Below are 27,055 nucleotides of genomic sequence, written 5' to 3'. Positions count from 1 at the left end.
TATTTGAAATTATGAACAATGTTGACAGGGTAAAAAAGGATATTCTGTTTCCACTGGTTGGTATGTCAGTAACTAGGGTTCAAAATTTCAAGATTATCAGCAAGAGAGCTAGGATTGAGATGAAGAGAAACCTCTTAACTCAGAGTTGTTAGTATTTGGAATGCACTGCACTGCTTGGGAGAATGGAGAAAGAGGATTCTATGTGAGGTTTCAAAAGAGAGCTAGATAAATATTTACAGGGTACTGAGAAAGGTGTGGAGAATGGGACTAGCTGGGTAGTTCTTTCAAGAGCTGGTACAAACACAATGGGTTCAATGTTCTCCTTCTGTACTGTAAGTTCAATGACTTAAATCAATTCTAAATTCTATGATTTACCAACATTCGATCCAGTTAACTTTTCACATAGTACTTCTTTACTAATACCAAATTCTTTTAGTCCCTCAGTTTCACAATTCTGTTGGTTGCCCAGTATTTATGGGAGATCTTTTGTACCTTCTGTGAACACAGATATAAAATAACTTTAGTTTTTGTGCCATTTCACTGTTTTCATCTATAAATTCATCCAAATCTGTAAATGGTCCACATTTGACATAGTTAATCTTTTCTTTTTCACATATGTTTTACTGTTCGCCTTTATGTTCCTTATTAGTTTGCATTCATATACGGTTTATTATTAGAGGCATGGAGTACAAGAGCAGGGAGGTTATGCTGCATTTATGTAGAATACTGATTAGACCTCAGGTGCAGGATTGTGTAGTTCCAGGCACCGCACTTTAGGAAGTATGTGAATATATTGGAGAGAGGGAGGGATAGTTTTGAGGATGGTTCCAAGCATGAGCAGTTCAGTTATACAGATCGATTGGAGAACCTGAGACTGTTTTTGTTGGAGAGGGGAAAGTTTTCAAAATCAAGAGGAATCTGAACTGAGTAGATAGGGAGAATCTGTCCCCAGTCATAAAATATCAAGCACTTGAGGGTATAGTTTTAAAATGTTTCTGAAAGCAGTAAATCCGAGGTGAGACAAAACTTGGTTTGGGTTTGGAATGTGCCAACTGGAAGTATGGTGGACGCAGGTTCAACTGGGGCATTCAACATGGCACTGTTTCTATGTAAAAATTATCCGATATGTGGGATTATGGGAAAAGGCATTAGAGAAGCATCAAGTCAAAACTCTGAGAGTTTATGGAGCCACATTAAGCCAAAAGGCCTCTTGTAGCAATTTTGTGATTTTCTTTTCACTTTTTAAGTCAACTTCTTGATTGTCCTTTGGTTCTATGTTTCTTCAAATTCTGTATTTCTTTCCTCTCTAGTCAGTTTTCTGACATCTTTTTAAGCCACCTCCTTTGATCTGCTTCCACCAATTTTTTTTTTTGCCTTTTCCTTTGGATTTTGTATCTTAAAGGAATGTACACTAGCCTTTGCATGTCTACTATCAAATTTTTTGGTATATATCCCTAATTAAACCAATTTAACCAACTTGCCTTTCATAACTTCCCTTCTTCAGATTTAATACCCGAGTTTCAGGATGAGCTATATTGCATTCAAACTGCATGCCAAATAACATGATTACTATTTCCCAAAGACTGCTTTATAGCAAAGTTATTAATTAATCCTTTCTCATTGTACAACCCTAAATCTAAAATAGCCCAATCCCTTGTTGGCTTCTCAGCGTACTACTCTAAACACCTGATTGTACACAGGTTAGGAAAATCGTTTTTATAGTGTGGTTATAATCTCTAATACATTAGCTGAGGGTAGTGGGGCAGATTCAGTCTTGACTTTCAAAATGGACTTGGTAATTATTGGAAGGGAAAAATTAGCAGGACCATTGGGAAAGGTCAAGAGTGTGACTAGAGAGATGGAATGAACTCGACAAACTAAATGATTTCCTTTTGTGCTGTGAAGATTCAGTGATTTCACTCCATGATCTTTCAAAGGTAACAAACTGTGACATTATCATTGCAAAAAATAAGATAATAAATCGCTGTGACTCCAGTGCCAGCAATCATTGACTGAAAGCTAACGTCTGTCAGCTGCTATGCCTTTAATAAATTGAACATGGTGAGGACAGTGCAGGGGGGGGAGAGAGAGAGAGAGAGAACCTGCTCAGTTACCGCCTTTGCTGTTTGAATTCGTGTATCGCTGGACATAGGAGTGCATCTGGGAAAATTAACAAACAGTGAAATTCACAACTAATCTTGGAGGAACTGTTGGGTGAAGTTCACAGCACAGAATCAGATAAGTTAATTGTTGATTTAAGTCTGTCCAATAGAAAGGCTGCAGTAGTGGGTACAGTGGATTCTGTCTTGATTATATGTTTTTGGAGATAAGTCTCTTAATTAAACTTAAAATATAAGCCATAGCTATTAATTTAACCTGGGGCAGTGTTTGTAGAGGAATAAGATGGTGTTATTTTCTGGGTCTGTAGATTGTGAAGGAACAAAAATGGCCTTTGAAGTGAAATGTACTTCTTGTCAGATGTGGGAGTTTAAAGGTTACTGCGGATTATATCTGCCATGAATGCTGTTGGATGCGAATCTTATCAGATCGAGTGGATCGGTTGGAGAGACAGATAGAAGCGATGAGGAATTTGCAACAGCAATGGTATGTGATGGATGGCAGTTATAGGAAGAGGGGAAAGTCTCAGATACAGTCACATAGATGGGTTAACTCCAGGAAGGGTGAGAGAGGTCGGCACCTTGGGCAGGAGTCTTTTGTGGATATACCCATTTCAAACAGGTATGCTGTTTTGGAAAATGTAGAGGGTGATGGATTCTGAGGAGAATGTAGCCTGAACAGCCAAGTTTCTGGTATTGAGACTGGCTCTAATGCAAAGAGGGGTACGTCGGCTTTCAAGAGATCAATTGTGTTAGGGGATTCAATTATGTCCAAGGTACAGACAGACGTTTCTGTGGCCAGCAGAGAAAAAGCAGAATGATGTGTTGTTTCCCTGGTGCCAAGGTCAAGGATGTCTCAGAGAGGGTGCAGAATGTTCTCACGGGGAGAGGGGCCAGCATGAGGTCATTGTCCACATTGGAACCAACGACATTGGAAGGGAAAAGGTTGAGACTCTGAAGGGAGATTACAGAGAGTTAGGCAGAAATTTAAAAAGGAGGTCCTCAAGGGTAGTAATATTTGGATTACTCCCAGTGCTATGAGCTAGTGAGGGCAGGAATAGGAAGATAGAGCAGATGATGCACGGCTGAGGAGCTGGTGTATGGGAGAAGGATTCACATTTTTGGATCATTGGTATCTCTTTTGGGGTAGAAGTGAGCTGAACAAGAAGGACGGATTGCAGCTAAATTGGAAGGGGACTAATATACTGGCAGGGAAATTTGCTAGAACTGTTTGGGAGGATTTAAACTAAGGTGGGGAGGGTGGGACCCAGGGAAATAGTGAGGAAAGAGATCGATCTGAGATGGGTACAGCTGAGAACAGAAATGAGTCAAACAGTCAGGGCAGGCAGGGACAAGGTAGGACTAATAAATTAAACTGCATTTATTTCAATGCAAGGGGCCTAACAGGGAAAGCAGATGAACTCAGGGCATGGTTAGGAACATGGGACTGGAATATTGTAGCAATGACAGAAACATGGCTCAGGGATGGGCAGGACTGGCAGCTTAATGTTCCAGGATACACATGCTACAGGAAGGATAGAAAGAGGGGCAAGAGAGGAGGGGGAGTGGCATTTTTGATAAGGGATAGCATTACAGCTGTGCTGAGAGGATATTCCCAGAAGTACATCCAGCTAAGTTATTTGGGTGGAACTGAGAAATAAGAAAGGGATGATCACCTTATTGGGATTGTATTATAGGCCCCTCAATAGTCAGAGGGAAATTGAGAAACAAACTTGTAAGGAGACCTCAGCTATCTGTAAGAATAACAGGGTAGTTATGGTAGGGGGTTTTAACTTTCCAAACATTGACTGGGACTGCCATAGTGTTAAAGGTTTAGATGGAGGAGAATTTCTTAAGTGTGTAGAAGACAATTTTCTGATTCAGTAGTGGATTTACCTACTAGAGAAACGCAAAACTTGACCTACTCTTGGGAAATAAGGCAGGGCAGGTGACTGAGGTGTCAGTGGGGGAGTACTTTGGGGCCACTGACCATAATTCTATTTGTTTTAAAATAGTGATGGAAAAGGATAGACCAGATCTAAAAGTTGAAGTTCTAAATTGGAGAAAGGCCAATTTTGACGGTATAAGGCAAGAACTTTCGAAAGCTGATTGGAGGCAGATGTTCGCAGGTAAAGGGACAGCTGGAAAATGGGAAGCCTTCAGAAATGAGATAACGAGAAACCAGAGAAAGTATATTCCTGTCAGGGTGAAAGGGAAGGCTGGTAGGTATAGGGAATGCTGGATTACTAAAGAAATTGAGGATTTGGTTAAGAAAAAGAAGGAAACATATGTCAGGTATAGACCGGATAGATCGAGTGAACCCTTAGAGTATAAAGGAAGTAGGAGCATACTTAAGAGGGAAATCAGGAGGGCAAAACGGGGATATGAGATAGCTTCGACAAATAGAATTAAGGAGAATCCAAAGGGTTTTTACAAATATATTAAGGACAAAAGGGTAACTAGGGAGAGAATAGGGCCCCTCCAAGATCCGCAAGGCAGCCTTTGTGTGGAGCCACAGAAAATGGGAGCGATACTAAATGAATATTTTGCATCAGTATTTACTGTGGAAATGAATATGGAAGATATAGATTGTAGGGAAATAGATGGTGACATCTTGCAAAATGTCCAGATTGCAGAGGAGGAAGCTAGAGAAGTGATTGCTGGGCCTCTTGCTGAGATATTTGTATCATCGATAGTCACAGGTGAGGTGTCGGAAGACTGGAGGTTGGCAAACGTAGTGCCACTGTTTAAGAAGGGTGGTAAAGACAAGCCAGGGAACTGTAGACCGGTGAGCCTGACCTCGGTGGTGGGCAAGTTGGAGGGAATCCTGAAGGACAGGATGTACATGTATTTGGAAAAGCAAGGACTGATTAGGTATAGGCAACTTGGCTTTGTGTGTGGGAAATCATGTCTCACAAACTCAATCGAGTTTTTTGAAGAAGTAACAAAGAGGATTGCTGAGGGCAGAGCAGTAGATGTGATCTATATGGACTTCAGTAAGGCGTTCGACAAGGTTCCCCGTGGGAGACTGATTAGCAAGGTTAGATCTCATGGAATACAGGGAGAACTAGCCATTTGGATACAGAACTGATTCAAAGGTAGAAGACAAAGGGTGGTGGTGGAGGGTTGTTTTTCAGACTGTGAGGCCTGTGATCAGTGGAGTGCTGGGCCCTCTACTTTTTGTCATTTACATAAATGATTTGGATGCGAGCATAAGAGGTACAGTTAGTAAGTTTGCAGATGACACCAAAATTGGAGGTGTAGTGGACAGCGAAGAGGGTTAACTCATACGACAACAGGATCTGGACCAGATGGGCCAATGGGCTGAGAAGTGGCAGATGGAATTTATTTCGGATAAATGTGAGGTGCTACATTTTGGGAAAGCAAATCTTAGCAGGACTTCTACACTTAATGGTAAGGTCCTAGGGAGTGTTGCTGAACAAAGAGACCTTGGAGTGCAAGTTCATAGCTCCTTGAAAGTGGAGTCGCAGCTAGATAGGATAGTGAGGAAGGTGTTTGGTATGCTTTCTTTTATTGGTCAGACTATTGAGTACAGGAGTTGGGAGGTCATGTTGCAACTGCACAGTACATTGGTTAGGCCACTGTTGGAATATTGCATACAATTCTGGTCTCTTTCCTATTGGAAAGATGTTGTGAAACTTGAAAGGGTTCAGAAAAGATTTACAAGGATGTTGCCACGGTTGGAGGATCTGAGCTGCAGAGAGAGGCTGTTTTCCCTGGAGTGTCGGAGGCTGAGGAGTGACCTTATAGAGGTTTACAAAATTATGAGGGGCATGGATAGGGTAAATAAACAAAGTCTTTTTCCTGGGGTGGGGGAGTCCAGAACTAGAGGGCATAGGTTTAGGGTGAGAGGGGAAAGATATAAAACAGTCCTAGGGGCAACTATTTCACACAGAGGGTGGTACGTATATGGAATGAGCTGCCAGAGGATGTGATGGAGGCTGGTAGAATTGCAACATTTAAGAGGCATTTGGATGGGTATATGAACAGGAAGGGTTAAGAGGTATATAGACCGGGTGCTGGCAGGTGGGACTAGATTGGGTTGGGATATCTGGTCGGCACGGACGGGTCTGATTCCATGCTGTACGTCTGTGACTGTATGGCTTAATGAGACTGCTCTATTCTGTTTGCATCTGCTGGACATTTGAATAATATACCGGATGGAGGGGATTCATTTTGCATAAATGTCATGCAGATTGAATCTGTATTAACAGCATAAACAGAGTATGGATTAGACAAAGAATATAAAATGTGCAGCCCTGGGGCTAATGTAATAACAATTACTAGACTTTCAAATTGTTCTGCTTGATTAACTTTGTAGAACTATGTTGAATGAAAGTTGGATACATTTTGTGTGTCATTGAATTTGGGTCCACAACTTAAATTGCCTGCTGATTTTTGTGTTGTGCCATTTAGTGCAGTATTAACTTAAGCAAATTATTTAAAGTTTATTCTTTTTAAGTTGCTATCTTCAGCTAACAGATTTTCCTATTAATTGTAGGTTTCCAAATGCAGGGAAATCTTCATTATTGAGTCAGCTGTCTCATGCCAAACCTAAGATTGCAGATTATCCATGTAAGTGTAACAATAGAAGAACTGTTCTTTTAAAGATTTATTTCCCATCTAATATCTGCCATTCCCCTCCTTTCAAACTTATCATGTTGCCTCCTCGAACATGAACAGTTTCTGATGAAAAGTACTGTGCTCAGTGTCATCGCTTTTATTGTGTTCCAGGTGCCATATTAAATCTCTTCATCCCAAAACTAAACCTTAGACTGAATCACATAAGGTTCTGAGCAATGTGGCTTATAACAAGATGTGTGGCAGAATCGGGCAACAAATGTGGCAAAGCCCATCTCAACATTGAGATCCTCTCTGTCTTGTATGTTTTTCACAAGTGGCATGGTTCTTGCTAGGCAGCTGTAAGATACCAATTGAGGATCATCATTAATTTTTAAATATACACACAACACTGGAGAAACCCATTAGGGTCTGGCTGCATCTGTGGAGAGAGAACTAGTAACGTTTCGAGTCTGGTGTGACTCTTCTTCAGAACTTAATATTCAGACTGCCCTCCCCTCCAGCTTGCCAAACATGCTAGATATTGGGAAAACGGAACAAGAAAACCAGAACAAGCACCTGATGGATTCAGCATGCCACTTGTTCTGAATAATCTTCATGTTGGAAACTCAGCACTAACATCTCAGAGCATCGACCACATGCTCCCCATGCTCAAGAGCATTGGCAGCCAACATGAACCAGCCTCTAACAACCTCATTCCACAGCTCTGATTCACTTACAAGCACTTCTGCTCTTCAATTCTGTATCACTGTTAGCATGGGTAACTATTATTGTAATGCTGCTGCAACGACACTGAACACTCAGACACTGACCTAGTTCATGGAAAGGACCAGGCTGCACCTTTGGGCTCTTCACTTGCTGCCATAACGTTCACTTACTTCAATCCTATCCGGATGCTCGCAGCATCTCTCTTGCATTTCCTTTTTTGTGCTGTGTCCCCTCAGCCAGAGATACCAGAGTCATATACTGCTATCTTGCCTTGCCTTGCCATTTAATGCAGACATAAAGCTATGAAGCTTTTCGCAGTTATCAGCAGGCCTCCGTCAAGTCCTGGGTGCTCAGATGGTACCAGCTGAGTGAGTCAAGGGCAGCCTCCGATACTAGCCAGGCTGTGTTCAAAGTCACGATGCTCTCCACATAAGGAGAGAGAAGCCAGAGGTTGGGCAGCAAAGCGTCCGTCTTGACTCTTTCTGCGCTATTGTGGATTGTTTTCCCCTTGAGTGTGAGTGAGTCAGGTATTAAGGGAGATGAAAGTGGGTGGCGCAGTTATTCTTTTTGGTGCATGTGGGGAGGTGACCTGAATGGGTGAGTGGGCAGCGTTACTAATGTTATGGTAAGTGGGAGTGAGAGAGAGTGGTAGATCATGAGCCTTGTGAGTGGTGATAGAGGTAGAGAGAGTGCGATTATGAGGTATCAGAGAGAGGATGGTAGTACGTACCCTGACAAAGGGCATCAATCTTGTTCCTATGCTACTATGCATTACTCCAAACAGCTGAGAATGAGTTAGCCATGGTAGCAACCTTGGACCAGGCTGGCATAGTCTGGTGTTGTGCCCTCCACTGCTGGCTTCGAAAGATGGAATTCTACATCGGCACCACCCTATCCATCTGGACCTCCAGAATCTTAGCTGCACAGTGGGACCCCAATTTTCCCCTGTCTGGGATGTCTAGAGTACAACAACCTTTGCAGGACAGCTTTAAATTGACAGTGCTTGTCCAGGTACACAATAGCTTTTAATTATGATGTGGATGGAGGGAATTCTGGGCTATATATTCAGTACAAATTAGACAGTGGTTTGGTGTGGGATCAAGGTTTGTTTGGGTGAGTGAGTAAGATGGTGGATGAGATGAGGTGGGTGGATTTAGTGGTTGGGTGCAGATTGGGTGGTTGGATGGGTCAGAAGATGGGTAGTTGCACAAGGTTGGGCATGTGGGGGTTATGTAAGGGTGGTGATTTAGGATTGTGCTGTTAATTACTGATTTACACCAGAGATTAAACCTTGTAGCACCTCTAGGGTACGAATCTGTTTAAATTAACTCCAAAATCAGTGTGAAAGACATTTGTATAATTTCCCGTTCGAAGCAAATCAACCTGTCAGAAATTTAAACTTCCCAGACAATTGCAGTGCCTGTATGAATGTCAGGGGTATGGCTCCTCCAGTTCTCCAGCAAACTAAGCTGTATGTCACGACTTTGGATAGTGGAAGACTCAGTCCATTGCAATAGGAGAACGAAAGGAGGTTATTTGACTTATTTCACTAGCGCAGGCTTTCCAAATGAGCAGTTCATCTTGCCCCATTCTCTGTCTCAGTCCCATATGTTGTTCAGCCTTATTTATGTTAATTTTATTTTTATTTTTCAGTCACTACCATGAGACCAGAAATTGGCAAGTTAATGTACAGTGATTACAAACAGGTAAGTATTGCCAGTATGGCATTTCATGCTTGATTAATTTGTTTTGATGTATTAGAAAATGCCACAATGAAATTGTTAGTTTTAAGGCAAATAATGGTAAGGCACTACTAGATTTAATGAAGTCTCTCATGGAAGGGGAGTATCAGTATTTTAGGCCGTACTAAAGATTCTAAAGCTTCATGTTGAGGTTTGAAATCCCTGTAGCTAGGCACAGAGGATACCACTGTTGATCAAAAGAATATGTAATTTCATCACTGCAATTTTCAGACCAATCGGGTGTCCTGCAATGAGTGGCTTAGTTCAATGATCTCCCCTCTCCTGTCCACAAGGATTAAGTCAGGGCTACGAAGGAAAATGCAGTACTTGTCTTGATATGGCTGTCACAATAACACTTGATGATTAGCATCGATAAAGATGGAGAGATTCACTTGATCGGTGCCACCATCACTGAATTCTAGTTTTTCCTCTGTAAAGGGCTGTAGTTAGCTCTCAACTTAGTTTGACCGAATGCCTGTATCTTAGTCTTATAAGTCTTCACAGTCCACTATCCTACCAAAATGGAGGAGAGCACCTTCACTTCTTGATTATAATATATAAATGATTTGGAGGAGAATGGAGGTGGCCTGATTAGTAAGCCTGTGGATGGCACAAAAATTGGGGAGCTGTGGATTATGAAAAAGATTGCCAGAGGATACAGCAGAATATATATAGAAGGGGAGGCGGTGGTCTAGTGGCATTATCGCTCGTCTATTAATCTAGAAACCCAGAATAATGTTCTGGGACCTGGGTTCAAGTCCAGCCTCTGCAGATAGTGGAATTTGAATTCAATTTTTAAAAAATCTGTAATTAAGAGTCACCTGATAACCATGAAACTGTTGTCAATTGTTGGAAAAACCAATCTGGTTCACCAGTGTCCTTTAGGGAAGGAAATTTGCCATTCTTACCTGGTCTGATCTACATGTGACTCCAGAGCCATAGCAATGTGGTTGACTCTCAACTGCCCTCTGAAGTGGCCTAGCAAGCCACTCAATTGTATCAATTGCTAGAAAGTCACAACAAAGAAATGAAACCGGCCAGACCACCTGATATTGACCTTGCAACCAGAAAAAACAACGGCAAAAACACAACAGCCCTGTCGACCATGCAAAGACTTCCTTACAACATCTGGGGGCTCGTGCTGAAATTGGGAAAGCTGTCTCACAGAATAGTCAAGCAAGACCCTGGCATAGTCAATCTTACGGAATCGTACCTTAGAGATAACAACTCCGGACAGCACCATTACCATCCCTGGATATGTCCTGTCCCATCGGCAGGACAGACCCATCAAGCATGGCAGACAGTGGTATAAAGTCAGGAGAGAGTTGACCTGGGAATCCTGGACATCATGGGGTCTGAAGTCGAAGTCTCATGGCTTCAGGTTGAACATGGGCAAGGAAACCTTGTACTGGTTATCACGTACTGTCCTCCATCGGCTGATGAATCAGTACTCCTCCATGTTGAACAGCACTCTGAGGAAGCACTGAGGTTGGCAAGGACGCAAAATGTATTCTGGGTGGGGGATTTCAATGCTGATCACCAAGATTGGCTCAGCAGCAGCATTACAAATCAAGCTGATCAGGTCCTAAAGGATATAATTGCTGGACTGGGTCTGTGGCAGGTGGTGAAGGAACTACAATCGGAGAAAGCATCTTTGACCTCATCCTTATAATCTGCCGACAGTATAGGTAAAAGTGACAATCGCACTATCCTTGTGGAGACAAAGTCTTGCCTTCACATTGAGAATAGCCTCCATTGTGTTGTGTGGCATTTTCACCGTGCTAAACAGGACAAATTTCAAACCAATCTAGCAACTCAAGACTGGATATTCATGAGGCACTGTGAGCCATCAATAGCAGCAGAACTGTATTCCAGCACCAAAAAAGGAAATGCTGGAAAATCTCAGCAGGTCTGACAGCATCTGTAAGGAGAGAAAAGAGCTGACGTTTCGAGTCTAACTGACTCTTTGTCAAAGCTGTAGTCACCTCTCCCTCTCTCTCTCCTGCCCCCCCTTTCCCCCGCCCCCCTTTCCCCCGCCCCCCTTTCCCCCGCCCCCCTTTCCCCCGCCCCCCTTTCCCCGCCCCCCTTTCCCCCGCCCCCCTTTCCCCCGCCCCCCTTTCCCCCGCCCCCCTTTCCCCCGCCCCCCTTTCCCCCGCCCCCCTTTCCCCCTTCCCCTTCCCCCTTCCCCACTCTCCCTTTCCCCCCGCCCTCCCTTGCCCCCCTTTCCCCCCCGCCCCAACTTCCCCCCCCGCCCCAACTTCCCCCCCCCGCCCCAACTTCCCCCCCCGCCCCAACTTCCCCCCCCGCCCCAACTTCCCCCCCGCCCCAACTTCCCCCCCCCGCCCCAACTTCCCCCCCCGCCCCAACTTCCCCCCCCGCCCCAACTTCCCCCCCGCCCCAACTTCCCCCCCCGCCCCCTCACCTCCCTCTCTCTCTCTCACCCTCTCACCTTCCTCTCTCTCTCTCACCCTCTCACCTCTCTCTCTCTCTCTCTCACCCTCTCACCTTCCTCTCTCTCTCTCACCCTCTCACCTTCCTCTCTCTCTCTCACCCTCTCACCTCTCTCTCTCTCTCTCTCACCCTCTCACCTTCCTCTCTCTCTCTCACCCTCTCACCTCTCTCTCTCTCTCTCTCACCCTCTCACCTCTCTCTCTCTCTCTCTCACCCTCTCACCTCTCTCTCTCTCTCTCTCTCCTCAATAATGGAAGGCCCAGTACATTAGTGCAAATGATAAGGCTGATGCATTTGCTACAATCTAAGTCAGAAGTGCCGAGTGGATGATACATCTCTGACACCTTGAGTGGTACCAGCGTCATGGATACCAGTCTCCAGTCAATTCGATTCACTCCATGTGATATTATGAAATGGCTAGAGGCACTGGATACTGCAAAGACCATGGGCCCTAACACCATTCCAGCAATAGTAATAAAGATGTGTGCTCCAGAACTTGCTGCTCCTCTAGCCAAGCTCTTCCAGTTAAGTTACAACACCGGTATCTACCCAACGATGTGGAAAATTATCCTGTGCACAAAAAAGCAGGACACATCCAACCCGACCAATTACCACCCAAACAGTCTACTCTCAGTCATCAGTAAAGTGATGGAAGGGGCAATCAACAGTGCTGTTGAGCAGCATCTGCTCATCCACAACCTGCTCAGTGACGCCCAGTTTGGGTTTCGCCAGGATCACTCAGCTCCTGATCTCATTACAGCCTAGCTTCAAACATGGGCAAAAGAGTTGAATTCTGCAGGTGAGATGAGAGTGACAGCCCTTGACTTCAAGGCCACATTTGACCGAGTATGGCATCAAAGAGTCCTGGCAAAACTGGAATCAGTGAGTAATGGGGGAAAACCTTCCATTGATTAGAGTCATACCTGGCACAAAGGAAGATGGGTTGTGGTTGTGGAGGGTCAGTCATCTCAGCTCCAGGACATCTCTGCAGGAGTCCCTCAGGCTAGTGTCCTAGGCCCAACAATTTTCAGCTGCTTCATCAATGACCTTCCCTCTGTCATAAGGTCAGAAGTGGGGATGGTCACTGATAATTGCATAGTGACTCCCCAGATACTGAAGCAGTCCATGCTCAAATGCAACAAGATCTGGACAATATCCAGTCTTGGGCTGACAAGTGGCAAGTAACATTTACGCCACACAAATGCTAGACAATGATGATCATTAACAAGAGACTCTCTAACTACTGCCCCATTACATTCCATGGTATTACCATCACTGAATCCCCCAGTGTCAACATCCTTGGGGTTACCACGGACCAGAAACTCACTGGACTCACCACATACACACAGTGGCTACAGGAGCAGGTCAGAGACTCCGGATACTGCACCGAGTAACTCACCTCTTGACATGCCAAAGTCAGTCCACCATCTACAAAGTCCAAGTCAGGAGTGTGATGGAATACTGTCCAATTGCCTGGATGGGTGCAGCTCCAACCACACTCAAGAAGCTTGACAGCATCCAGGAAAAAGCAACCCGCTTGATTGGCACCACATCTACAAACATTCAATTCGTCCACCACCAGTGCTCAGTAACAGCAGTGTATACTATCTACATGATGCACTGCAGAAATTCACCAAAGAACCTTAGACAGCATCTTTCAAACCCACGACCATTTCTATCTGGAAGGACAAGGGCAGCAGGTACTTGGGAACACCACCACCGGCAAGTTCCCCTCCAAGCCACTCAGCACCCTGACTTGCTGTATCATCACAGTCGCTGGTCAAAATCCTGGAATTCCATCCCTACTGGCATTGTGGGTCAATCCACAGCAAGTCAACTGCAGTGATTCAAGAAGGCAGCTCACCACCATCTTCTCAAGGGCAAATAGGGTTGGGCTGTCAATGCTGGCTGGCCAGCCAGCGGCACCTAAGTCCCACAAATGAATTTTTAAAAATATAGGCTGATAGATGGAGTTCATTTCCAGAAAAATGTGAGATGATACATTTTGGATATTCTAATGCATGAAGGCAGAACCCCTAGTAGCATAAACATATAGAAAAGTGGGCACACAAATCCACACTTCCCTGAAAGTGGTAACGCAAGTGAATGATGTAGTCAAGAAGGCCTATGACATGCTTATCTTCATTGATTGGGGCACAGAGTATAAAAATTGCCAATCATGTTGTAGCTAAAGTTTAGTTAGGGCCACATTTGGAATATTTTGTACAGTTCTTTGCCACACTACCAGAAGGATGTGGAGGCTGGGAGAGGGTACAGAATTGGTTTACCAAGAGCTTGCTTAATTTGGAGGGTATGAGCAATGAGGAGAGACTGGACAAATTTGCTTTGTTTTTAGTTAAATGTCAAAGAATGAGGGGGTGACCTGTTAGAATTTATAAAATTATGAGAGAATGAATGAATAGTCAGAGTCTTTTTCCCAGGGTAGAAATATCAATTACTTGGGGACTTAAGTTTATGGTAAAAGGTGTTGAGTTTACAGGTGATTTCTTTTAAAGAGTTTGGTAGGTGCCCAGCATGTACTGCCAGAGGAGGTAGTGGAGATGGATACAATGGCAGCATTTAAGAGAGACACCTAAATTGACAGGGACTACCTAGAGGCAAAAGGATTTTAGTTTAGAAAGGGATCACGTGTCGGTGCAGGTTAATGGGCTGAAGGGCTTGTTCCTGTGCTGTACTGTTCTTTGAAGTCCTCTTGAATCATGCATAAGGCTGACATTATACAAATGTTTTTTCTTCCTCACTGAGAATCATTTCATCTTCCACCTAACAACACTCAGAACAAGATTGGTGTGGCTCAAGAAGAAAGCTGCTGAAACTGTGTTGCTGGAAAAGCGCAGCAGGTCAGACAGCATCCAAGGAGTAGGAGAGTCGGCGTTTCGGGCATGAGCCCTTCTTCAGGAAGAAAGCCAATTTTCATAGTCATTATTAATGAGTAATAAATGTGACCATACTAGGTTAACTGCATAAAAAGAACATAGTTTTATTTAAATTTATTTTGTGCCTTGAGTGCTAGTGGGAGGGCCTGATTTTATTTGATTGCCATGAAATAATAGTCTTAGTGTTGAAGAGGCCCTTCGATCCATTGCATCTGTGCTGCAAAAGCTAGACTATTCTAAATTCCAACACTAAGCCCATAGCCTTGAATGTTATGATGTTTTAAATCCTCATCCAACCTTTTCAAGGTTGAGGTTAACCCCCTCGACCATACTCCCATGAAGTGCACCCCAGACCTGCACCACACCCTGGTTTAAAAAAAATTCCTCAAATCCCTCTAAATCTTCTGCCTTTCACTTTTAAAATTATGCTCCCTTGTTTATGAACCCTTTGACTAAGGTGAGCAGTTGCTTTCTATTCATTCTGTCCATGCCTCTCATTATCTTATTTATCTCGATCTGGTTTTCCATCAACCTTCTCTGAACCAAAGAAACCAACCTGAACTTATCCAACCTGTCTTCATGGCTAAAGAGCTGCATCCCACTCGATATCCTGGTCAATCTCCTTTGCACCCTGTCAAGTGCAATCCTTCGTATACTGCAGAGACAAGAACTACATATAGTGTTGCAACTTTGACCTAACCAAAGTCCTATACAGTTCCCAGCTTTTAATTTCATCAGTCAAGGTATAGATTATAAGTTTTCCATATGCCACCTTAACTTAGGCATGCATGTCTTCATTGGTCAGAACATTTGAATATAAGAGTAGGGATGTCATATAATTGTACAGGATATTGGTGAAGCCACTATTAGAGTACTGCATGCAGTTCTGATTGATCTGTTATAGAAAGGAAATTATTAAATTGGAAATGGTACAGAAAAGATTTACACTGATACCTGTGCTGGAGGATTTGAGATAAGAAGAGGCTGGATAGGCTGCAACATTTTTCCCCTGGAACGTAGGAGATTGAGGGATGACCTTCTAGAGGTTTATAAAACCAGGAAGGCATAAATAACGTGAATAGCAAAGGTCTCTTCCCTGGGGTTGGGAAGTTTAACCTAGAAGACACCGGATTCAGGTGAAAGTGAGAAGATTTAAAAGGGACCTGAGGGGGGACTTTTTCACACAGGGTGGTTTGTATATGGAAGGAACAGCCAGGGGAAGTGGTAGATGCAGGTACAGTTACAACATTTAAAAGATATTTGGACGGGTACATGAATAGGAAAGGTTTGGAGGCAAATGGGACAAGCTTAGTTTGGGAAACCTGGTCATTGTAGACTGAGTTGGACTAAAGGATCTGTTTCCGTGCTGTATGGCTCTACCCTATAAACCTGTCCTGCTATCTTTAGGGAGTTGAGGACAATTGTGATCAAAAGGAATAAATGAGTAAGAGAAAAGTGTTTTATTTGGAAAATATTTATTTACATGCACATTTCTATCCAGATTTCTATGATGATATACTTTCAACTGTATTTAAAGTAGCCCTGAATCTCCCAAACTAGCCATATCATCAAGTTGCCTGGAGTAGTTTATTGAAGTTACATGATACCAATCAAATGCACTCTGTGAAAGTCATAGTATATTTTATTGTCACAGATATCGGTGGCTGATTTGCCTGGTTTGATTGAAGGTGCACATTTAAACAAAGGGATGGGTCACAAATTTCTTAAACATGTGGAGAGGACCAAGCAGCTGCTTTTTGTGGTAAGAAAATTATTTTTTTTATTTTGAATATTTTTTCTAATTAATTCAACATCAAAATTCATTGTTTAATACAGCATTGCTCCATTTAATCTTTAATATTGTTCATGTTAAAATATTCATAATTTGCATTGCATGGAAAAACTTCAAATTGGATACCTAAAATTACTGCAATAAAATCACTATTGAAAGAATTATAACCATGCGGTTAACATTTTGCATTTTTTAAATTGGGAAATATTTGAGGATGGAACAAATTCGTATTGTCCAAAAATGGAATTCATGTCCACTTTATTTAATGATGCAATATTGCTATGTTCTTCCCGTGTGCTCCTTTGGGGAATTCAAAACTGCAAATAGCACATCAAATCTGGAAAACTTTTGACAAATCCAGAAAGTGTTGGATCTCCTCAGCAGATCTGGCGACATCTGTGGAGAAAGAAAGGGTTGACCTTTTGCATTGAATGTCACTTTGAAGACTTGCTGAAAATTTCCAGCATTCTGTTTTTAATTCAGATTTCCAATATGTACAGTATTTTCATTTTGCTTCACTGATTAACCTATATGCTGATTTAATGTTGTATTGGAGCATAAATTTGGAAGTTTTGGCTTAGAGGAGACCAATCAGCCTGTTCCGTTTAGACTGCCAAAAAATTAACTAATCCAGCTTGCCAGCTTTGGTAACCTTTTAGATTATAGAATTTCAAATGCACCTATAAATTTCTCCTTAATCTGGTGAGGGGTCTGTTTTGATCATTTTAGAGGTAGCAAGTTCAGAATCTCATCAATCCCTGGATGTAAGAAAAATCCTCCTCCGTTTTACACTAATTTTCCCCCTAATTAAGTTATCTGTGTTTCCATGTTTTGCTAAGGGAAATAAGTCCTCCTAATCCATTTTCCTTAGGCATCACAAAATTTGAAAACGCTTACGTAAATACCCCTGCAAACTCCTTTTTAAAACAGCCCCAGCCTATCCAATCTGATAGCTAAAATTCTCCCTTTCTTGTAAATCTCCACTGTAACTGAAAACAGAGCAAATATATCACTTATACAGTAGCAGATAATGTTTATTTCAAAACAGCATAAATTGCATTTTACACAATTGTGGTACTCCGTTATAAGCTGAACAGCCACTATGATTAAAAATTAACTGTTGTATGGTAGACCACTGCACGCTTTGGAAGATGTTTCCTTATTGTTTAATGACAGCTTGTGAAAGAAATGTAATTATTTCCAAACAGGATAGAAATTATGTCACATCAGGACACCACTATTTATACAGTAATAGAAATATTCAAATCACATGACTTGTGTACATGTTTTTCTTCTTCTTTCTCCCTTTCTTGTTTGGAAATGGTTATTTTTTTTTGTGTGGGATACTGTGCTACAGCCATCACCAGTATATGGATCAAAGGCCTCTTCCACAAGTGTGAAGTTAGCTAATGAATGTTGACACATTGTTTTACCACCTGAAGGCTGTCTATCATGAGGTAACCAGTCATACGTTCCCTCTTATGACAACATTTGAGTTGGATATGCCAGTGTGGGTCCAGTCGACAGTAAATGGGTAGCCGAATGAGCCTAAAGTAACTTCCCCCTTATTTATGGAATGTCCGTGAGACACTGCCAAAAGTCAAAATTTGGCTTTATACTTTGATATCTGAGCAATTGCGTGTTTTGCGTCTTATTTGTCAATCAACAATATTACAAAAATTCATTTCTTTTAGTATATTTGACCAGTTGACTTTTTAGGTTGAAAGATTTTTTAAAAAAAAAACTTGCACCACAAGAACTGCACAGTTTTTTCCTTTTAACTTGAACCCTCTCAAATCTTGGTTTTATTTGATAATATTGTGACAAAATCAATGCTTGTGCACAACTCTTATTAAATTCCCTTCCGTACTTATTCATTTAGGTAGATGTAACTGGATTTCAGCTTTCTTACAAAGCCCCTTTTAGAACAGCTTTTGAAGCTATACAGCTGTTAACAAAGGTAAGCCAGTCTTGTCATGATGATGACCTCCATATAGAAAGAACATGAAACTAGAGAAAGTGGTATGTGTAATATTGATTACCAGTATTTGTAAAGTGAGTTACTTGTTCTATATTTTGGGAACCATTTCATTCAATATGTTATCTGTCTATTTTTTTTTTGTGTTGCATGGCTGTCATTTTCAAAATGCCTTGCTAGATGTTATTAATTCCTTGGTTATCATATTTATGACTGGACCTGTTCTTCAACTGAAGTGGGAGTGGGGGGGGGATGGTGTCATGCTTTCTGTCTCTAATGGCTGCTCCCAAATGTTGCACTCTTGTGTCAATGCCATGCTTTGCAATCTCTTGTAGTTTCCTACCCGATTTTAGCATGGAGAATGAACATGAAAGACTGGGGGAGAGAATGAGTACTGTAATCAAGATTGGGTAAAATGAGAGTATTGCAGCAATCACAGAATCCTAGTTCTGAGCCTGGCTTCAAATCTGTCAGAACTGCATAAGAAAGACACTGTTGAGAGGGCACCACTAAAGTTACCTTTCCCCCCTCCTTTTTTGGTTTCCAAATGGATCACTTCTTCCATAACCCCGGTCCACTGCTCAATCGATCTAACACTGGCTCCCTACTCTTACCTAAGCAAATGTCAAAGATGCAGCACCTCTCTATTTACATCCTCTCTCCTCCTTATCCAAGGCCCCAAGTGAAACCATTTCCTTTTAATTTTCCCCCAAAAAGTACAAAACAAAAACTCTGGAAACCCAATGTAATGTATTTCACCAAAACTAGGGATGCCACATCGCTGAGCATATGTAAATCACAGCAGGCTATTGATTATACTGACCATTTCATTCTTCTTTCATGTTCAGGAGTTGGAGTTATATAAAGCAGAGCTTTTATCTAAGCCTGCTCTTTTGGCTGTAAACAAAATGGATTTGGAGAATGCTGAAGAGAAGTTTAAAGAGCTGATGCAACAACTTCAGAAGCCTGAAGGTAATTAGCATCAAAGGTTATACAGCACAAATCCCATTGGACCCAAGATCCTTCACATATCAATACGTGAATTCATTGCAATTACCAAAATGTAATGCTGAAGAAAATAATCTTTAATTCTTTAGCGAATCACAACACACCCCAACAAACCAAAGTGGGTTTGATTTCAGATTGGCTGATTGTCCTCCACATGTCAATGTACATTCTCATATTCACATGAATAAGTGCACTGTGTTACTGGGATTTTGAAGCTTCGGTTCATTACATTTGGCAGGAAAGCTGCGGGAGATCAATTTGATGTGCATTTCAGTTTGTCAGATTGAAGACTGGAGCTAGCTGTCAGCAGGGAAATTTGCAACAGTAGTGTACTGAGACAGCACCATCTCCGATTGTAGGGAATGGCAGGAGTTCAGCAGAGATATCAATTTTTGGTTGTTAACACATGGGACACATTTTCCAGATTGTGGGCATCACTGGCTAGGCCAGCATTGTTGCCCATACCTTGTTAAGGAGGTGATGGTGAGCTGCTTTTGGAATTGCTGCAGTCTTGGGGTGTAGGTATCCCCACAAAGTTGGCTGGAAGGCAATTCCAGGATTTTGACCCACCAACCGTAAAAGTACAGCAATATGATTTTGAGTTAGGATTGTGTGTGGTTTGGAGGAAAACCTGTAGGTGGTGATTGTTTCTATATATCTGTAGCCATTGTCATTTTTGGTGTTAGCCCCTTCCAAACCTACTATGTCTATCAGAGGAGCCATGCTGAGTTGTTGTAGTGCATATTATGGATGGTACACACTGCTGCTACTATGTATCGATGCTGAAGAGAGTGATTGTTAAAATTATGGATGGGGTGCTATTCGAGCAGGGTGTCCAGGTTTTGAGGGTTATTGGAGTAGTGCCCGTCCAGTCAATTGGATGGTATGTCATCGTACTTCTGACCTGTGCCATGTGAATGTTGGGCAGGTTTTGAGGAGACATGAGATGTTCCTTTCTAGAGAATTCCTAGCCAATCTATTCTCACCACAGTATTTGTGTGGCTAGACTACTTTAGTTTCTGGTCAATGTTAATAGCCAGAGTATTAACAGTGGTGTTTTCAGCAATGGTAATGCCATTGAAATTCAAAGAGAGATGGTTAGATAATACTGCTTACTGGGAAAACTTTAAGAGTATATTGCAAAGAATGTAATAGCATTTCATTTAAAATCAAATATCAGCATGGCTTCATGATATGAAAATCATGCCTGACAAAATTATTTAGATTTCTTTGAAGGAATAGCAAGCAAGATTAAAGGGGAGCTTGCAGATGTAACATATTTGAATTTTCAGAAGGTGTTTGATAAGGTACCACACATTAGGCAACTTAATAAGATTAGAACCCATGGTGTTGTGGGTATATGTTCGCATGGTTAGAGGATTGGCTAATAGAAAGTAGAGATAAGGGGGTAATTTTCAGGCTGGCAAACTGTAACTAGTAGAGTGCCAAAGGGATAAGCGCTGGGGTCACAGTAACTTTATAGTTGGGATATATAAATTACTTAGAGGCGGATAGTAAAAGTACTATTGCCAACTTTGAGGAAAACACAAAAATGGGCAGGAAGGCAAATGGTGAGGAGACAGAGTCTGCAGAGGAATATAAACAGGTTAAGTAAATGAACGAAAACTTGGCAGATGGAATAAACTGTGGCGGAATGAGAGGTTTTGCAGGCTGGCAGAAGAATAGAGTAGCTGAATATTATTAAAATGGAGAAAGATAAGGAAAGATATACCAGAATTGAAGGAATTTCTTAGAAGGCTCACTCGATTATGGGTATGGAGAGATTTTCATATGTGAAAACATTGTGTAGATTGGCCTTGCACTCATTGGGAGTTTCACAGAAAGAGAGGAGATCTTATTCAAACATAAGATTCTTAGGGGACTGGACATATTGGATATGGACTTGTGGGTGAGTCGAGGACCAGAATGTATTATCTCAGGAGAAGGGGTGACCAATTTCAGACAGAGATGAGGAGTTTCCATTTGAAGGGTGAATCTGTCAAACTCTTTACTGCAGAGATTAAGTGTTTGAGTACATTACAGGCGGAGGTAAACAGATGTTTAAGCCAAAAGGGAATCTAGGGTTATGGGGATAACGTAGGAGGAGTTGGAGATTATCAAATCAGCCAGTCATTTCCAAACTCCCACCATCCTCTGGGTGAAAACAGTTTTTCCCCAACTTGCTCTCGCCTTCTACCTCTCATTTTAAATCTGTTCCACCCCATCCCCGCCCAGCTGTTGGCCTCTCTACTAATGCAAAAGTGCCTTCCTGGCCACCCATACATGTCCCTTGTAATCTAATACACTTTTTTCTGGTCACTTTTGTAACCTTTGCCATGCCAAAAAAATACACCTACCCAGCCAGTCTTTCTTCATATCTCAGACCCTCTAAACCAGCATCCTGAGAAATCTCCTCTGTATCCTCAATAAATAAACTGACTTTTATTAAGTGAATAGGTGAAAAGTTTCAGTAATAGGAGGGAATGTGGATTTGAGGTTACAAATAAATCATTTTATGCTCTTATTGAATGGCACAGCAATCTCAAGAGGCTGAATAATGCAATGTTGCTCCTAGTCATGTTATTTAAATACAAACACTTAATGCCAGGTATCCAACAAACATTTTTAGTGTTCTAGATTCCACAATTTTTTGTAACTTGTACATTTCTATTCTTGAATTCAAGTTCTGTCATTAGATTTGTTGACTAATAATGAACTATTCTGTTAATTCCATCTTGATTTATTTTCTTGTTTCCCCTGTAGCTTTCTATCATTTATTGACAGAAGAGATGACTCCCTTAAGACCAGTCCAGTTTCACCACATAATCCCAGTATCTGCATCAACTAAATATGGAATTGAAGAATTGAAAAACTGCATTCGGAAATCATTAGATGATCAAGATGATCTAGAAAATGAACAGTATCGCCTTGAAAAATTACAGAGTTTACATTCAAGTACTTTCAAATGTACCTAGAACTAGTAAAGTCAGCAATTATTGGAACAAATCTTCCATACTGGAGAGATGGAAGATTTATGCTATCATTCATTTCACATGAGTCAAGAAGCTTGCCAGAGGAAAAGTAGAAGGACTAGTTGCAAGTCCGCTCAATGAAGCCTGATCTTAATAATGCTGCTACATTTGCATTTACTTCAATTGATTATGAATACCCAGATTCATGCAGCACAAAATGGGATCATTTGTCTATTCACACCTATTGCCTTTTAAAGAGCTATTTATTAGTGTCACAACTCTGCTCCTTACTTGGAGGCCTGCAAATGTTTCCTTTTCAGGTATTCAGCTATTTCCATTTTAAAAAGTTATTATGTCTGTTTCCATCATTTTTTTTAGGTCATTCATTCCAGATCAATATTACTGGGGAAATAAAAGCTTGCTATTTTCAGAATTTCACCATTCAACCACATCTATCCCTATTGTCAGCATTAAAATCGAGACTTCATAGTTCCACCTTTTGAAAGGTTTAGAAACGTGACATTGCAAGACAAGAAATTGTTTTTATCCAAAGACGATTCTAAACAATGACTGCAGATGCTGGAAACCAGATTCTGGATTAGTGGTGCTGGAAAAGCACAGCAGTTCAGGCAGCATCCGTGGTGCTTTTCCAGCACCATTAATCCAGAATCTAGAACTGTCTTTGGCACTCTCTACTTGGAAAAGATGTTTGATGATGAATATAGCAATTGTCCATGGGTATGAGAAAAAAATATAAGCCACAAATATGTATTAGGATGCAAATGGACAAAGGAGAATGCAACAGAAGTGGGTCCCCATGGAAATGGTTTGATACACATTTTAATGTGCTTCAAGAATCAAGTAATACAAAAGCAAATTATCTAGTCTTTCTTGTTCAATAGGTTGAGTGGTTCCCTGTTGTATCAGCAGGGATGGAGGTTGAGTGTGTGGTGCTGGAAAAGCACATCAGGAATCATGAAAGGAATATACCCGACCCATGCTTTTACAGCACCCCACACTCGACTCTGATCTCCACCATCTTCAGTCCTCACTTTCTCTCAATAGGGAAGGTGTCAGGCTGCTGGCTTATTTTCCTCAGGCTTCCCTAATAATCTCAGAGAACCTGTATACTGAATAATCTTCCAATTATCAGAATGTGTATTGTCTTCCTTCAGTAAGTTTTGTGATTTATAGCAATAGGCTGCAAGGGAACCACAGTAAATGGTTGAAATTTTGTGCCAAATCCAGATGCCAAATCATTAGGCATCCTGCAATAGTGCATATTAAATGGCTTGAGTGGAAAGTAATAAATATCAAAGTTCCAGCCTAATCTGAGTTTCATTTCCAAGAATGAGATTTAAATACCTGCTACCAACACAGCAATAAGCAGTAAGAAACTAATCTATTTATGAGAAATGCCTTGGAAGATCAAAATCATCTTACTAAAATGGATATCAAGTAAGCTTCATAATGGGCAGTTGACTTAGAAGATTCATGGCTGGGCAGCAAATTTAAAAACTATCCCGATTTTTTAAAACTAATTGAACAGCAAAATAAAAAAAACAATTTCCAATCCAGGGATGACATTAACAGGCAAAATCAAATTCCAGATTAACTGGGGTTTTTTTTTATTAAGATAATATATTACAACAGCATTGTTTCAGAAAAGCATGAGAATTCATCAGTGTCGCATTATATACAATGTGTGATAATGTACACGGCCAATAGAAGCTTACTACTCAGCCAAAGAAAATGACCTTTTTTTCTAGATCAGCAAGATACAGTGGTGTAATTGGTGCAACATTCTTTCGCTATTCTACTGAAGCGTTTGGAGCAAGTATAAAATGGATTAAAAAGTGTAAAAATGAAAATGCCAACAGTCTCAATACAACATTGCTTCAATGATTAGCATTATAACCAGCCTGTTACAATGTCAGCTACATCACTATAGTCAAAGATGAATATTGAAGCTGATCTCGGTTTTTAAAAAAAAAGGCATTCCATAAATTATAAAGTGACGACATGACATTGTTACCTTTTTGACATGCAGAATATATGGTAAACATCAAACAATATTTTTCAGTATGCACTGGTGTATGCAGTACAGACAAAGTGGCTGAAAATATAAGGGACAATTTATCATACACTTTCAATATCCCCTAATAGTAAGTAAGTACCAAATGGAAACTTTTAGCCATTCTAATTGTTTCACAGAAATGTACTTTGTTATATAATGACATATAATTTAATATCTACAAAGCTAGCTGCTTCTACATATAGAAATTCACATCACATGTTGATAATAGTGATGCAATGCAATTCAAGGATTACAGTTCAGTCATATCGAAAGTGCAAGGAATGATTTTACTGCATTCATCTCCTCCAAGTCGGTTTAAAGCGCCAGAACTCAGATAATGAAATCAAATGCTGCAATTGTTCCCATATTACCCTGCCTGTTGGAATTTGATGTTGAGTCTATTTAAAAACCAATCCCAAATGGATGACTGATAGGACCTGTCCCACAGTCAGCATAAGCTGGGCATTTCTCAGCTGCACTGCCGGTCAACGAATGCTCCTGCCTACTTTTCAAACTCTTAAAGCTAGTTTAAACCCTATTGCTCACACTTGGTGGAAAATGCTGAAACTCTTTGCAGATGAAGAAACGATCAGACTTTTTTTAAAAAATAGAAACCATAATACAAAGTCTTGACAGACACACTTCTAGCACTTTAAAGTTTAACTTCCAAAGAAACAAAAATTGTTGTTTTGGAGCCTCCTTGGAAGTGCTTCTCCCAGTGAGAGCAGTGCTATCACAGAAAGGGCAGCAGGATACTCGTTTGTCTGTCACAATAGGCGATGTACTGAAGATTCAGTGGTGAAACAAGCAACTCAAGGAAACTCTAGTACTTTTGATAGGCTGACTGAGATGACAAAAAAAGGGTGAGGAGAAAGATTGCAGTTATTGTATCATGAAAGCAAACATCTCTAAAAAATTATAACCTTATCAAAATAGAATCATTTAACACATTCTGAGATTGTCAAGATATCTTAGTAGGTTCAAGAAATAAAGTGACTTCAGTGACAACACTAATAACAATTTAAATTATATAAACATTATTAGCTAATAATTAGGTGGAAATTTCAAAATCAAACTACCAATGCTTTATATGGTTTTCTTGATGTAAATCTAGATGTTCTGAAATTCTATGTTGAGTTTCACTGTCTCCCACTATAACAAGTGGGCATTGAAATATCCACTTGGAAAACAGTGGAGATCTGGTAGTACACGTCTAACCATAATAAGGCAAATGATTGTCAGGGATAGAGTTTGAGGGTGGACATTCCAAATATTGAGAGTTTACATTCCTCCACCTCCAGTTGGTGCTGGAATATTAGTGCTGTTTAACTGTCAGGATCGTGATCTTAGGAATTTCACGTCTAATTCTTATTATAACCTTTTGTGAGAATAATTGAAAGTATGACTCAACCACTTGCCTGTCTGAATGAATAGTCAAGATTAGCAGAGATGTTATACAAGTTATACAAATATTGAGAATGACCTATAAACCATTCAACTGAAGATTGGAAATAAGCAACTAAATATAACAGTTCAGAATTATCTTGAGTCTTTCATCCGTAAAAATGAAGAAGTTGTTAGGATGAGTAGCCAAAAACTTGTTTAATGTGTTAAGTTTTATGCAGGACAGGGAGGTGGTGAGTCAGTGGAGTAAAGTGATGTATTCCAGAGCTTGAGGTCCAGGCAGGTGAACACGTACCCAACAATGATGAAATGAAATAAGGGATGCCACAAAAAACATGCTGGAGCAGCAGTGACTTTAAATCTAATAAAAGCCGATGGTGATGGGTAAAGGGACTGGCAGGGTCTTAGTGTGGGGAGAATACTAGAATGTGAACTTTGGAGGAAGCACTGCTGATATATAAGCTAATGGTAAAAGTGATGAGTGAACAAATCTGGTGCAGGATAGAATGTAAGCAGCAGAAGTTTAAATGAGCTGAACATTCAGAAGGAAGAAGATGGGAAGCTATTTAGGAAAGCATGAAATAGAAGAAGCTGGATGTGTCAAAGGCTGAGCGACACTTTGTCCAAATCCTTTGTGAGTGGTAAAGGTAACCTAGAAAAAGTAAAAATTGTGTGAATCATCAAAAACAATTGTTAGTAACACATATCAGTAATAAATCCCAGTAGCTATTCAAGATAAAGCACCACTATCTCACACAGCAATGGTTCAAGAAAGTCAACTTGCAGGTTAACTAGGACAATAAATTCCCAAGTTCCAAAAATACTTAGTTCTAAGTCTATTAACTGAACTGACTCAAGAGAATTGTAGCATCTGTACTTTCAAAGTTTAATTCACCATTAATCTTCATTGCTAGCAGTCTTAGGCTAATATGCACCTAGCATTGGATCTTAGTTTGTGACTTATAAACAGATCTTCAACAAACAAAAAAAAAGGAAATCCTAAACCATTACAGATTATTGGTTAGGCCATAGTTAGAATAATGTGGCAAGGAAATGTACAGAGTAATTGCAAAATTAAAACTAGGAATAAAGGGACATTAAAGCTTTCACTTGAATAAATAAGGTCAGGAAGGGATCTGATTGAGTTGTTTAAAGATTATGAGGAGTTCGGTATAGTGAATGGGGAAGAACTATTTCTACACTTAAAATAGTCACCAACGAACAAAGGGAGAGGCCAGGGGAGAAACAAAAATGACACAGAAGTTTCTTGGAATTCCTACAAAAGCAATGATGATAGAAGGAGCATC

General features: G+C 40.9%; 1 protein-coding gene across 3 annotated transcripts in view; it reads left to right on the top strand.

The window, feature by feature from the left end:
• Positions 1-24,436, top strand: part of gtpbp10 (GTP-binding protein 10 (putative)) — a 60,081-nt gene extending 35,645 nt beyond the window's left edge. For all 3 annotated transcript variants that reach the window (XM_060825555.1, XM_060825553.1, XM_060825554.1), the window contains 6 exons: positions 6,640-6,713; positions 9,081-9,133; positions 16,172-16,279; positions 18,192-18,269; positions 19,136-19,259; positions 22,059-24,436. In XM_060825555.1, coding sequence (XP_060681538.1) covers positions 6,640-6,713; positions 9,081-9,133; positions 16,172-16,279; positions 18,192-18,269; positions 19,136-19,259; positions 22,059-22,270 — 649 coding nt within the window. In that variant the 3' untranslated portion in view covers positions 22,271-24,436. The remainder of the gene's footprint in view (positions 1-6,639; positions 6,714-9,080; positions 9,134-16,171; positions 16,280-18,191; positions 18,270-19,135; positions 19,260-22,058) is intronic.
• Positions 24,437-27,055: the final 2,619 nt, after the last annotated feature.

Source organism: Hemiscyllium ocellatum, chromosome 5 (assembly GCF_020745735.1).
Source record: "Hemiscyllium ocellatum isolate sHemOce1 chromosome 5, sHemOce1.pat.X.cur, whole genome shotgun sequence".
Classification (NCBI taxonomy): Eukaryota; Metazoa; Chordata; class Chondrichthyes; order Orectolobiformes; family Hemiscylliidae; genus Hemiscyllium; species Hemiscyllium ocellatum.
The sequence above is the reverse complement of the archived record's forward strand: the minus strand, read 5'-3'. Positions and strand labels throughout refer to the sequence as shown.